This window comes from Oncorhynchus mykiss, chromosome 22 (genome assembly GCF_013265735.2).
Source record: "Oncorhynchus mykiss isolate Arlee chromosome 22, USDA_OmykA_1.1, whole genome shotgun sequence".
In the NCBI taxonomy this organism is placed as follows: domain Eukaryota; kingdom Metazoa; phylum Chordata; class Actinopteri; order Salmoniformes; family Salmonidae; genus Oncorhynchus; species Oncorhynchus mykiss.
The window spans coordinates 46,720,090-46,733,151 of NC_048586.1; the positions used below are offsets into that span (position 1 = coordinate 46,720,090).

Below are 13,062 nucleotides of genomic sequence, written 5' to 3' on the forward strand. Positions count from 1 at the left end.
GAAAAATCTAAAAAACAGCCTCGGCATCTGGGGAATTGCAGCGATTGGACGAGACTGTAACTACCATTTGGATATCACAAAATTGGGGAGAAAAAAGGGTAAAAGTACAACAAATTGTGAAAAACCTGATGAACAGCCTGGAACGAGGGGAAACACCTAATGAACAGCATAGAACGAGGGAAACACCTAATGAACAGCATAGAACGAGGGAAGCACCTAATGAACAGCCTGGAACGAGGGAAACACTTAATGAACAGCCTGGAACAAGGGAAACACTTAATGAACAGCCTGGAACGAGGGAAAAACCTAATGAACAGCCTGGAACGAGGGAAACACCTAATGAACAGCCTGGAACGAGGGAAACACCTGATGAACAGCCTGGAATGAGGGAAACACCTAATGAATAGCCTGGAACGAGGGAAACACCTGATGAATAGCCTGGAACGAGGGAAACACCTAATGAACAGCATGGAACGAGGGAAACACCTAATGAACAGCCTGGAACGAGGGAAACACTTAATGAACAGCAGAGAACGAGGGAAGCACCTAATGAACAGCCTGGAACGAGGGAAACACTTAATGAACAGCCTGGAACAAGGGAAACACTTAATGAACAGCCTGGAACGAGGGAAAAACCTAATGAACAGCCTGGAACGAGGGAAACACCTAATGAACAGCCTGGAACGAGGGAAACACCTGATGAACAGCCTGGAATGAGGGAAACACCTAATGAATAGCCTGGAACGAGGGAAACACCTAATGAACAGCATGGAACGAGGGAAACACCTAATGAACATCATGGAACGAGGGAAAAACCTAATGAACAGCATGGAACGAGGGAAACACCTAATGAACAGCCTGGAACGAGGGAAAAACACTAAACAACTTAGCATGGAACGAGGGAAACACCTAATGAACAGCCTGGAACGAGGGAAAAACCTAATGAACAGCATAGAACGAGGGAAGCACCTAATGAACAGCCTGGAACGAGGGAAACACTTAATGAACAGCCTGGAACAAGGGAAACACTTAATGAACAGCCTGGAACGAGGGAAAAACCTAATGAACAGCCTGGAACGAGGGAAAAACCTAATGAACAGCCTGGAACGAGGGAAACACCTGATGAACAGCCTGGAATGAGGGAAACACCTAATGAATAGCCTGGAACGAGGGAAACACCTGATGAATAGCCTGGAACGAGGGAAACACCTAATGAACAGCATGGAACGAGGGAAACACCTAATGAACAGCCTGGAACGAGGGAAACACTTAATGAACAGCAGAGAACGAGGGAAGCACCTAATGAACAGCCTGGAACGAGGGAAACACTTAATGAACAGCCTGGAACAAGGGAAACACTTAATGAACAGCCTGGAACGAGGGAAAAACCTAATGAACAGCCTGGAACGAGGGAAACACCTAATGAACAGCCTGGAACGAGGGAAACACCTGATGAACAGCCTGGAATGAGGGAAACACCTAATGAATAGCCTGGAACGAGGGAAACACCTAATGAACAGCATGGAACGAGGGAAACACCTAATGAACATCATGGAACGAGGGAAAAACCTAATGAACAGCATGGAACGAGGGAAACACCTAATGAACAGCCTGGAACGAGGGAAAAACACTAAACAACTTAGCATGGAACGAGGGAAACACCTAATGAACAGCCTGGAACGAGGGAAAAACCTAATGAACAGCATGGAACGAGGGAAACACCTAATGAACAGCCTGGAACGAGGGAAAAACACTAAACAACTTAGCATGGAACGAGGGAAACACCTAATGAACAGCCTGGAACGAGGGAAAACCTGATGAACAGCCTGGAACGAGGGAAACACCTAATGAACAGCCTGGAATGAGGGAAACACCTAATGAACAGCATGGAATGAGGGAAACACCTTATGAACAGCATGGAACGAGGGAAACACTTAATGAACAGTCTGGAACAAGGGAAACACCTAATGAACAGCCTGGAACGAGGGAAAAACACTAAACAACTTAGCATGGAACGAGGGAAACACCTGATGAACAGCCTGGAACGAGGGAAACACCTAATGAACAGCCTGGAACGAGGGAAACACCTAATGAACAGCATGGAACGAGGGAAACACCTAATGAACAGCTTGGAACAAGGGAAACACCTAATGAACAGCCTGGAACGAGGGAAACACCTAATGAACAGCATGGAACGAGGGAAACACCTAATGAACAGCATAGAACGAGGGAAACACCTAATGAACAGCTTGGAACAAGGGAAACACCTAATGAACAGCTTGGAACAAGGGAAAAACACTAAACAACTTAGCCTGGAACGAGGGAAAAACCCTACAAAACTTAGCCTGTAACGAGGGGAACACCTGATGAATACCCTGGAACGAGGGAAAAACCTACACAACTTAGCCTGTAACGAGGGGAACACCTAAATAACTTAGCCTGTAACAGGGGCAGTTAGGAGAAACACGTTGTCCTATTGATTACAATGCTTTGTTTATTGATATCCAGTCAGTGTGTGTGATGTTATGACGTGTGTGTCCACAGCGCTGGTGTGTGTGGTACGTGTGGAGGGAACTCCGTATCTCTGCCAGACAGATGAGGTGGGGGAGATCTGTGTGAGTTCTGGGAGCACCGGCGTGGCATACTACGGCCTCCCGGGCATGACCAAGAACACATTCCAGGTTTGTACTGTGACTTGAACACTCATAATGATGTCATATTGTTACTGCAAAAGAGTGTGTTCTCAATAACTTTCCTGGTTAATTAAAGGCAATAACTACATAAATTAATACTGAGTCGTGTGTACAGTCATGTTGCCTGTTCCAGACCATCCCAGTAACAGCATTAGGAGCAATGTGTTGTGTATAGTTCTGTTGTCTGTTCCAGACCATCTCGGTAACAGCATTAGGAGCTATGTGGTGTGTGTCTAGTGGTGTGTGTATAGTCCTGTTGCCTGTTCCAGACCATCCCAGTAAGAGCGTCAGGAGGTCCCATCAGTGGCAGACCCTTCACCAGGACGTCACTACTGGGCTTTGTAGGACCTGTGAGTTCACTGTTATCCATTTCTAGGATCCTCACATTCCCAGCTGCTAGCATGATGTCTGCTAAATGTGTCTGCTAGCATGGTGTCTGCTAAATGTGTCTGCTAGCATGGTGTCTGCTAAATGTGTCTGCTAGCATGATGTTTGCTAAATGTGTATTCTAAATGTGTCTGCTAGCATAGTGTCTGCTAGCATAATGTCTGCTAGCATAATGTCTGCTAGCATAATGTCTGCTAGCATGATGTCTGCTAGCATGATGTCTGCTAAAATGTGTCTGCTAGCATGATGTCTGCATGCGTGATGTCTGCTAAATGCACCTGCTAGCATGATATCTGCTAAATATGTCTGCTAGCATGGTGTCTGCTAGCATGATGTCTGCTAATTGTGTCTGCTAGCATGATGTCTGCTAAATGTGTCTGCTAGCTAGCATGATGTCTGCTAGCATGATGTCTGCTAGCATGATGTCTGCTAGCATGATGTCTGCTAAATGTGTCTGCTAGCATGGTGTCTGCTGGCATGATGTCTGCTAGCATGATGTCTGCTAAATGTCTGCTAAATGTGTCTGCTAGCATGATGTCTGCTAGTATGATGTCTGCTAAATGTCTGCTAAATGTGTCTGATAGCATGATCTCTGCTAGCATGGTGTCTGCTAGCATGGTGTCTGCTAAATGTGTCTGCTAGCATGATGTCTGCTAGCTTGATGTCTGCTAAATGTGTCTGCTAGCATGATGTCTGCTAAATGTGTCGGCTAGCATAATGTCTGCTAGCATAATGTCTGCTAGCATAATGTCTGCTAGCATGATGTCTGCTAGCATGATGTCTTCTAAATGTGTCTGCTAGCATGATGTCTGCATGCGTGATGTCTGCTAAATGCACCTGCTAGCATGATATCTGCTAAATGTGTCTGCTAGCATGGTGTCTGCTAGCATGGTGTCTGCTAGCATTATGTCTGCTAAATGTGTCTGCTAGCATGATGTCTGCTAGCTTGATGTCTGCTAAATGTGTCTGCTAGCATGATGTCTGCTAAATGTGTCGCCTAGCATAATGTCTGCTAGCATAATGTCTGCTAGCATAATGTCTGCTAGCATGATGTCTGCTAAATGTGTCTGCTAGCATGATGTCTGCATGCGTGATGTCTGCTAAATGCACCTGCTAGCATGATATCTGCTAAATGTGTCTGCTAGCATGGTGTCTGCTAGCATGGTGTCTGCTAGCATGATGTCTGCTAATTGTGTCTGCTAGCATGATGTCTGCTAGCATGATGTCTGCTAGCATGATGTCTGCTAGCATGATGTCTGCTAAATGTGTCTGCTAGCATGGTGTCTGCTAAATGTGTCTGCTAGCATGATGTCTGCTAGCATGATGTCTGCTAAATGTGTCTGCTAGCATGGTGTCTGCTAGCATGGTGTCTGCTAGCATGGTGTCTGCTGGCATGATGTCTACTAGCATGATGTCTACTAGCATGATGTCTGCTAGCATGATGTCTGCTAGCATGATGTCTGCTAAATGTCTGCTAAATGTCTGCTAAATGTGTCTGCTAGCATGGTGTCTGCTAGCATGGTGTCTGCTAAATGTGTCTGCTAGCATGATGTCTGCTAGCTTGATGTCTGCTAAATGTGTCTGCTAGCATGATGTCTGCTAGCTTGATGTCTGCTAGCATGATGTCTGCTAAATGTGTCTGCTAGCATGGTGTCTTCTAAATGTGTCTGCTAGCATGATGTCTGCTAGCATGATGTCTGCTAGCATGATGTCTGCTAAATGTGTCTGCTAGCATGATGTCTGCTAGCATGATGTCTGCTAAATGTGTCTGCTAGCATGGTGTCTTCTAAATGTGTCTGCTAGCATGGTGTCTGCTAGCATGGTGTCTGCTAGCATGGTGTCTGCTAGCATGATGTCTGCTAGCATGATGTCTGCTAAATGTGTCTGCTAGCATGATGTCTGCTAGCATGATGTCTGCTAAATGTGTCTGCTAGCATGGTGTCTGCTAGCATGGTGTCTGCTAGCATGGTGTCTGCTAGCATGATGTCTGCTAAATGTGTCTGCTAGCATGATGTCTGCTAAATGTGTCTGCTAGCATGGTGTCTTCTAAATGTGTCTGCTAGCATGATGTCTGCTAGCATGACGTCTGCTAGCATGACGTCTGCCAGCATGATGTCTGCCAGCATGATGTCTGCTAAATGTGTCTGCTAGCATGGTGTCTTCTAAATGTGTCTGCTATCATGATGTCTGCTAGCATGATGTCTGCTAGCATGACGTCTGCTAAATGTGTCTGCTAAATGTGTCTGCCGGCATGATGTCTGCTAGCATGACGTCTGCTAAATGCGTCTGCTAGCATGATGTCTGCTAAATGTGTCTGCTAGCATGATGTCTGCTAAATGTGTCTGCCAGCATGATGTCTGCTAAATGCTTTTGCCAGCATGATGTCTGCTAAATGCTTTTGCCAGCATGATGTCTGCTAAATGTGTCGGCTAGCGTGATGTGTCTGCTAGCATGTCTGCTAAATGTACACTATCGGTCAAAAGTTTTCGAACACCTACTCATTCAAGAGTTTTTCTTTATTTTTACTATTTTCTACATTGTAGACATAAACTATAACATATATGGAATCATGTAGTAACCAAAAAACTGTTAAACAAATCAAAATATATTTTATATTTGAGATTCTTCAAATAGCCACTCTTTGCCTTGATGACAGCTTTGCACACTCTTGGCTTTCTCTCAACCAGCTTCACCTGGAATGATTTTTCAACCTATGCTGCGCACTTGTTGGCTGCTTTTCCTTCATTCTGCGGTCCGACTCATCCCAAACCATCTCAATTTGGTTGGGGGATTGTGGAGACCAGGTCATCTGATGCAGCTGTCATCAAGGCAAAGGGTGGCTACTTTGAAGAATCTCAAATATAGTTACGTTTTACCGGTAGTGTATCTGTTAGCATGATGTCTGCTAAATGTAGCTGAATTCAGTAGATAATCATTTCACTGTTACTCTGTTTACTAAGCATGTGACAAATAACATTTTATTTTACTTGACATACTGCTGGACCTGACCATCCATTTCACTGTTAGTCGACACCTGTTACCAAGCATGTGATAAATACATATTTTATTTTATTTGACAAGATGTGTTGGGCAGTGACTAACCACCCTGTGTGTGTGGTCTCCAGGACAACCTAGTGTTTATCGTGGGTAGAATGGACGGGCTGATGACGGTGTGTGGGCGGAGACACAACGCTGATGATGTGGTTGCCACGGCGCTGGCAGTGGAGCCCATGAAGTTTGTCTACAGGGGGAGGTGAGGAGGGAGGTTCTGTGTTTTAGGATAGCAGTGTTGTTGTGTTCTAGGATAGCAGTGTTGTGTTCTAGGATAACACTGTTGTGGTGTTCTAGGATAGCAGTGTTCTCTGTTGTGTTGTTGTGTTCTAGGATAGCATTGTTGTGGTGTTCTAGGATATCAGTGTTGTGGTGTTCTAGGATAGCAGTGTTGTGGTGTTCTAGGATAGCAGTGTTGTGGTGTTCTAGGATAGCAGTGGTGTTGTGGTGTTCTAGGATAGCAGTGTTGTTGTTGTTGTGGTGTTCTAGGATAGCAGTGTTGTTGTTGTTGTGGTGTTCTAGGATTGCAGTGTTGTTGTTGTGGTGTTCTAGGATTGCAGTGTTGTAGGATAGCAGTGTTGTTGGTGTTCTAGGATAGCAGTGTTGTTGTTCTAGGATAGCAGTGGTGTTGTTCTAGGATAGCAGTGGTGTTGTTCTAGGATAGCAGTGTTGTGGTGTTCTAGGATAGCAGTGTTGTTGTGGGGTTCTAGGATAGCAGTGTTATTGTTGTGGTGTTCTAGGATAGCAGTGTTATTGTTGTGGTGTTCTAGGATAGCAGTGTTATTGTTGTGGTGTTCTAGGATAGCAGTGTTATTGTTGTGGTGTTTTAGGATAGCAGTGTTATTGTTGTGGTGTTCTAGGATAGCAGTGTTATTGTTGTGGTGTTCTAGGATAGCAGTGTTATTGTTGTGGTGTTCTAGGATAACAGTGTTGTTGTGGTGTTCTAGGATAGCAGTGTTGTGTTCTAGGATAGCAGTGTTGTGTTCTAGGATTGCAGTGTTGTGGTGTTCTAGGATTGCAGTGTTGTGGTGTTCTAGGATTGCAGTGTTGTGGTGTTCTAGGATTGCAGTGTTGTTGTTGTGTTCTAGGATAGCAGTGTTGTTGTGGTGTTCTAGGATAGCAGTGTTGTTGTGGTGTTCTAGGATTGTTGTTGTTGTGGTGTTCTAGGATAGCAGTGTTGTTGTGGTGGTGTTCTAGGATAGCAGTGTTGTTGTTGTGGTGTTCTAGGATAGCAGTGTTGTTGTGGTGGTGTTCTAGGATAGCAGTGTTGTTGTTGTGTTCTGGGATAGCAGTGTTGTGGTGTTCTAGGATAGCAGTGTTGTTGTTGTGGTGTTCTAGGATAGCAGTGTTGTTGTGGTGGTGTTCTAGGATAGCAGTGTTGTTGTTGTGTTCTAGGATAGCAGTGTTGTTGTGGTGTTCTAGGATAGCAGTGTTGTCGTGGTGTTCTAGGATTGTTGTTGTGGTGTTCTAGTATTGTTGTTGTGGTGTTCTAGGATTGCAGTGTTGTTGTGGTGTTCTAGGGTAGCAGTGTTGTTGGTTTTCTAGGATAGCAGTGTTGTGGGTGTTGTAGGATAGCAGTGTTGTTGGATATCAGTGTTGTTGTTGGATATCAGTGGTGGTGTTGTGTTATAGGATAGCAGTGTTGTTGTTGTAGGATAGCAGTGTTGTTGTTGTTGTAGGATAGCAGTGTTGTTGTTGTTCTAGGATAGCAGTGGTGGTGTTCTAGGATAGCAGTGTTGTTGTGTTCTAGGATAGCAGTGTTGTTGTTGTAGGATAGCAGTGTTGTTGTTGTTGTAGGATAGCAGTGTTGTTGTTGTTGTAGGATAGCAGTGTTGTTGTTGTAGGATAGCAGTGTTGTTGTTGTTGTAGGATAGCAGTGTTGTTTTTTCTAGGATAGCAGTGGTGGTGTTCTAGGATAGCAGTGTTGTTGTGTTCTAGGATAGCAGTGTTGTTGTGTTCTAAGATAGCAGTGTTGTTGTGATCTAGGATAGCAGTGTTGTTGTGATCTAGGATAGCAGTGTTGTTGTTCTAGGATAGCAGTGGTCTCTGTTGTGTTCTAGGATAGCAGTGTTCTCCGTCTCGGTTCTCCATGATGAGCGTATTGTAGTGGTGGCAGAACAGAGACCAGATGCTTCAGAGGAGGGCAGCTTCCAGTGGATGAGCCGCGTTCTACAGGTACAACACAGTGTATATACATCATGTATACAACACCTCTTCAAGTCCATTTAAAGCTGCATGATGTTCTGAGTCAAATCAATATAGTGGAACACACATCTAGTAACCCCTCCTGTCTGTCAGGCTGTATTTTCTACAGGCTATAGACAGTATTCACCAGGTGGTCCCTGTCAGCATGTCTATTGTATTTTCTACAGGCTATAGACAGTATTCACCAAGTGGGGGTGTACTGCCTAGCTCTGGTCCCTGCCAACACAATGCCCAAGGCTCCGCTGGGGGGGATCCATATCGCAGAGACCAAACAGAGGTTTCTGGAAGGAGCTCTCCACCCCTGCAACGTCCTCATGTGTCCTCACAGCTGTGTTACCAACCTGCCCAAACCACGGCAGAAACAACCAGGTAGGATGGAACTTTTCATTCAAGGCTCCAAAATGTGTCACTGGTTGTGCCCGAATGTTCTACAAGCCTACTGTTCAGGACCTACTGTTAGAACTATATACTGTTCAGAACCTACTGTTAGAACTACAGTTGAAGTCGGAAGTTTACATACACTTAGGTTGGAGTCATTAAAACTCATTTTTCAACTACCTCACACATTTCTTGTTAACAAACTATAGTTTTGGCAAGTCGGTTAGGACATCTACTTTGTTCATGACACAGCAAATTTTTCCAACCATTCTTTACAGACAGATTATTTCACTTATTTTCCTGACACCACACTCCGAGGGCCTTCACCTCCTCCCTGTAGGCCGTCTCGTCGTTGTTGGTAGTGTCGTCTGCAAACTTAATGATTGAGTTGGAGGCGTGCATGGCCACGCAGTCATGGTTGAACAGGGAGTACAGGAGACGGCTGAGAATGCACCCTTGTGGGGCCCCAGTGTTGAGGATCAGCGGAGTGAAGATGTTGTTTCCTACACTCACCACCTGGGGGCGGGCCGTCAAAGTCCAGGTCCCAGTTGCACAGGGCGGGGTCGAGACCCAGGGTCTCAAGCTTAATGACGAGTTTGGAGGGTACTATGGTGTTAAATGCTGAGCTGTTAAAGCCATGTCATGACCCCAAGGATGCTTCCAAAGTTGTGGCAAAATGGCAAGGACAACAAAGTCTTGGTATTGGAGTGGCCATCACAAAGCCCTGACCTCAATCCTATAGAAAATGTGTGGGCACAACTGAAAAAGTGTGTGCGAGCAAGGAGGCCTACAGACCTGTCTCAGTTACACCTGCTCTGTCAGGAGGAATGGGCCAAAATTCACCCAACTTATTGTTGGAAGCTTGTGGAAGGGTACCCGGAACGTTTGACCCAAGTTAAACAATTTAAAGGCAATGCTACCAAATACTAATTGAGTATATGTAAACTTCTGACCCACTGGGAATGTGATAAAAAAAAGCTGAAATAAATCACTACAATTATTCTGACATTTCACATTCTTAAAATAAAGTGGTGATCCTAACTGACCTAAGACATCATTTTTACTAGGATTAAATGTCAGGAATTGTGAAACTGAGTTTAAATGTATTTGGCTAAGGTGTATGGAAACTTCTGACTTCAACTGTATATACTGTTCAGAACCTACTGTTAGAACTACTAGACTGTTCAGAACCTACTGTAGAACTATATACTGGTAAAACTATCTACTGTTCAGAACCTATTGTTACTCAATTCAGGAGGAAACCAATATCAACATTCTGAGGTTGATGGACGGTGGTGGTGGTGAGGATGATGATTGTGATGATGGTGGTGGTGATGTGTGTTGGACAGAGGTGGGTCCTGCCTCTATGATCGTGGGGAACCTGGTAGCAGGGAAGAGGATTGCTCAGGCCTGTGGGAGAGACGTGGCTCAACTAGAGGACAATGACCAGGCACGTAAGGTACAGATCATGCCTCCTCACCTATCACCTTTCACCTGGACACACAGAGACATGTAAGGTACAGACCATTCCTCTTCACCTATCACCTGGGCACACAGGTAACTGCTGTTCTGTGTGTATTCTGAGGGTCTCCTGGTTCTGTCTGTCTGTCTGTATACTGAGTATCTCCTGGTTGTCTCCAATAGTTCCTGTACATGCAGGATGTTCTCCAGTGGAGAGCCCAGGCCACACCTGACCATCCCCTGTTCCTGGTGCTCAACGCCAAGGTACCTGCTTTGTCTCTTCTCTGACAGATGCCAACACTTAACATAGGCAAGCTGTCAATGTCTGCTCTGGCAGTGTCCAACACTTACCATAGGCAAACTGTCAATGTCTGCTCTGACACAGCCAACACTTACCATAGGCATGCTGTCAATGTCTGCTCTGACAGCTGCCAACACTTACCATAGGCATGCTGTCAATGTCTGCTCTGACAGTGTCCAACACTTACCATAGACATGCTGTCAATGTCTGCTCTGACAGTGTCCAACTCTTACCGTAGGCAAACTGTCAATGTCTGCTCTGACAGTGTCCAATACTTACCATAGGCATGCTGTCAATGTCTGCTCTGACAGCTGCCAACACTTACCATAGGCATGCTGTCAATGTCTGCTCTGACAGCTGCCAACACTTACCATAGGCATGCTGTCAATGTCTGCTCTGACAGTGTCCAACACTTACCATAGGCATGCTGTCAATGTCTGCTCTGACACAGCCAACATTTACCATAGGCAAGCTGTCAATCTCTGCTCTGACAGCTGCCAACACTTACCATAGGCAAGCTGTCAATGTATGCTCTGACACAGCCAACACTTACCATAGGCAAATTGTCAATGTCTGCTCTGACACAGCCAACACTTACCATAGGCATGCTGTCAATGTCTGCTCTGACACAGCCAACACTTACCATAGGCAAACTGTCAATGTCTGCTCTGACACAGCCAACACTTACCATAGGCATGCTGTCAATGTCTGCTCTGACACAGCCAGCACTTACCATAGGCAATCTGTCAATGTCTGCTCTGACACAGCCAACACTTACCATAGGCAAACTGTCGATGTCTGCTCTGACAGCTGCCAACACTTACCATAGGCAAACTGTCAATGTCTGCTCTGATAGCTGCCAACACTTACCATAGGCAAGCTGTCAATCTCTGCTCTGACAGTGTCCAACTCTTACCATAGGCAAGCTGTCAATGTCTGCTCTGACACAGCCAACTCTTACCGTAGGCAAGCTGTCAATGTCTTCTCTGACACAGCCAACACTTACCATAGGCAAGCTGTCAATGTCTGCTCTGACACAGCCAACTCTTACCGTAGGCAAGCTGTCAATGTCTGCTCTGACACAGCCAACACTTACCATAGGCAAACTGTCAATGTCTGCTCTGACATAGCCAACACTTACCATAGGCATGCTGTCAATTTCTGCTCTGACAGTGTCCAACACTTACCATAGGCAGACTGTCAATGTCTGCTCTGACACAGCCAACACTTACCATAGGCAAGCTGTCAATCTCTGCTCTGACACAGCCAACACTTACCATAGGCAAACTGTCAATGTCTGCTCTGACACACCCAGCATTTACCATAGGCAAACTGTCAATGTCTGCTCTGACAGTGTCCAACTCTTACCATAGGCAGACTGTCAATGTCTGCTCTGACAGTGTCCAACTCTTACCACAGGCAGACTGTCAATGTCTGCTCTGACAGTGTCCAACTCTTACCACAGGCAGACTGTCAATGTCTGCTCTGACAGTGTCCAACTCTTACCACAGGCAGACTGTCAATGTCTGCTCTGACAGTGTCCAACTCTTACCACAGGCAGACTGTCAATGTCTGCTCTGACTGTGTCCAACTCTTACCATAGGCAGACTGCCAATGTCTGCTCTGGTTGTTTTGTACTGTATTGAGTGTGTAGGGTGATTTGTAAATATTTGTTTAACAGTGGTACCCTGATGTTGTTGTCCAGGGCACAGTGTCCAGCACTGCTTCCTGTCTGCAGCTGCAAAAGCGGGCGGAGCGTGTTGCCATGGCACTGATAGAGAAGGGACGCCTCAACCCCGGAGATCACGTAGCACTGGTTTACCCTCCAGGTAATTACACTAACTTCTAACCCCTGACCCTCTGATTATAGCTCTCCAGACATGCTACTTGTTCTCTGTTGATATCTGATGGTCTCTAAATCAAATCAATTTGCATTGGTCACATACATTTTTTAAGCAGATGTTATTGCGGGTGTAGCGAAATGCTTGTGTTTCTAGCTCCGACAGTGCAGTAGTATCTAACAAGTAATATCTAACAAATTCAAAACAATACACACAAATCCAAAGTAAAGAAATAGAATTAAGAATATGTAAATATTTGGACGAGCAATGTCGGAGCGGCATAGACTAAAAGAGAATACAATACAGTATTTGAGATTAGTAATGCAAAATATGTGAACATTATTAAAGTGGCCAATGATTTCAAGTCTATGTATATAGGGCAGCAGCATCTAATGTGCTAGTGATGGCTATTTAACAGTCTGATGGCCTTGAGATCAAAGCTGTTTTTCAGTCTCTCCATCCAGCTTTGATGCGCCTGTACTGACCTCACCTTCTGGATGATAGCAGGGTGAACAGGCAGTGGCTTGGGTGGTTGATGTCCTTGATTATCTTTTTGGCCTTCCTGTGACATCGGGTGATGTAGGTGTCCTGGAGGGCAGGTAGTTTTCCTCCGGTGATGCGTTGGGAAGACAGTACCACCCTCTGGAGAGCCCTGCGGTTGCGAGCTGTGCAATTGCCATACCAGGCGGTGATACATCCTGACAGGATGCTCTCAATGGTGCATCTGTAAAAGTTTGAGGGTTTT

At 45.3% G+C, this 13,062-nt stretch overlaps 1 protein-coding gene across 9 annotated transcripts in view; it reads left to right on the forward strand.

Moving 5' to 3' along the window:
• dip2a (disco-interacting protein 2 homolog A) overlaps nucleotides 1-13,062 on the forward strand; it is a 232,025-nt gene that overhangs the window by 180,612 nt on the left and 38,351 nt on the right. For 7 of the 9 annotated variants that reach the window (XR_005038847.1, XR_005038848.1, XR_005038849.1 and 4 more), the window contains 8 exons: nucleotides 2,545-2,681; nucleotides 2,963-3,043; nucleotides 6,206-6,333; nucleotides 8,192-8,306; nucleotides 8,504-8,705; nucleotides 10,064-10,173; nucleotides 10,359-10,439; nucleotides 12,182-12,305. Coding sequence is in view for 6 of the 9 variants with exons in the window: in XM_036959434.1 (XP_036815329.1) it covers nucleotides 2,545-2,681; nucleotides 2,963-3,043; nucleotides 6,206-6,333; nucleotides 8,192-8,306; nucleotides 8,504-8,705; nucleotides 10,064-10,173; nucleotides 10,359-10,439; nucleotides 12,182-12,305 (978 nt within the window). In the remaining 3 variants the exon portion in view is untranslated. The remainder of the gene's footprint in view (nucleotides 1-2,544; nucleotides 2,682-2,962; nucleotides 3,044-6,205; nucleotides 6,334-8,191; nucleotides 8,307-8,503; nucleotides 8,706-10,063; nucleotides 10,174-10,358; nucleotides 10,440-12,181; nucleotides 12,306-13,062) is intronic. The other 2 variants (XM_036959435.1, XM_036959437.1) reach the window with 2 other exon arrangements.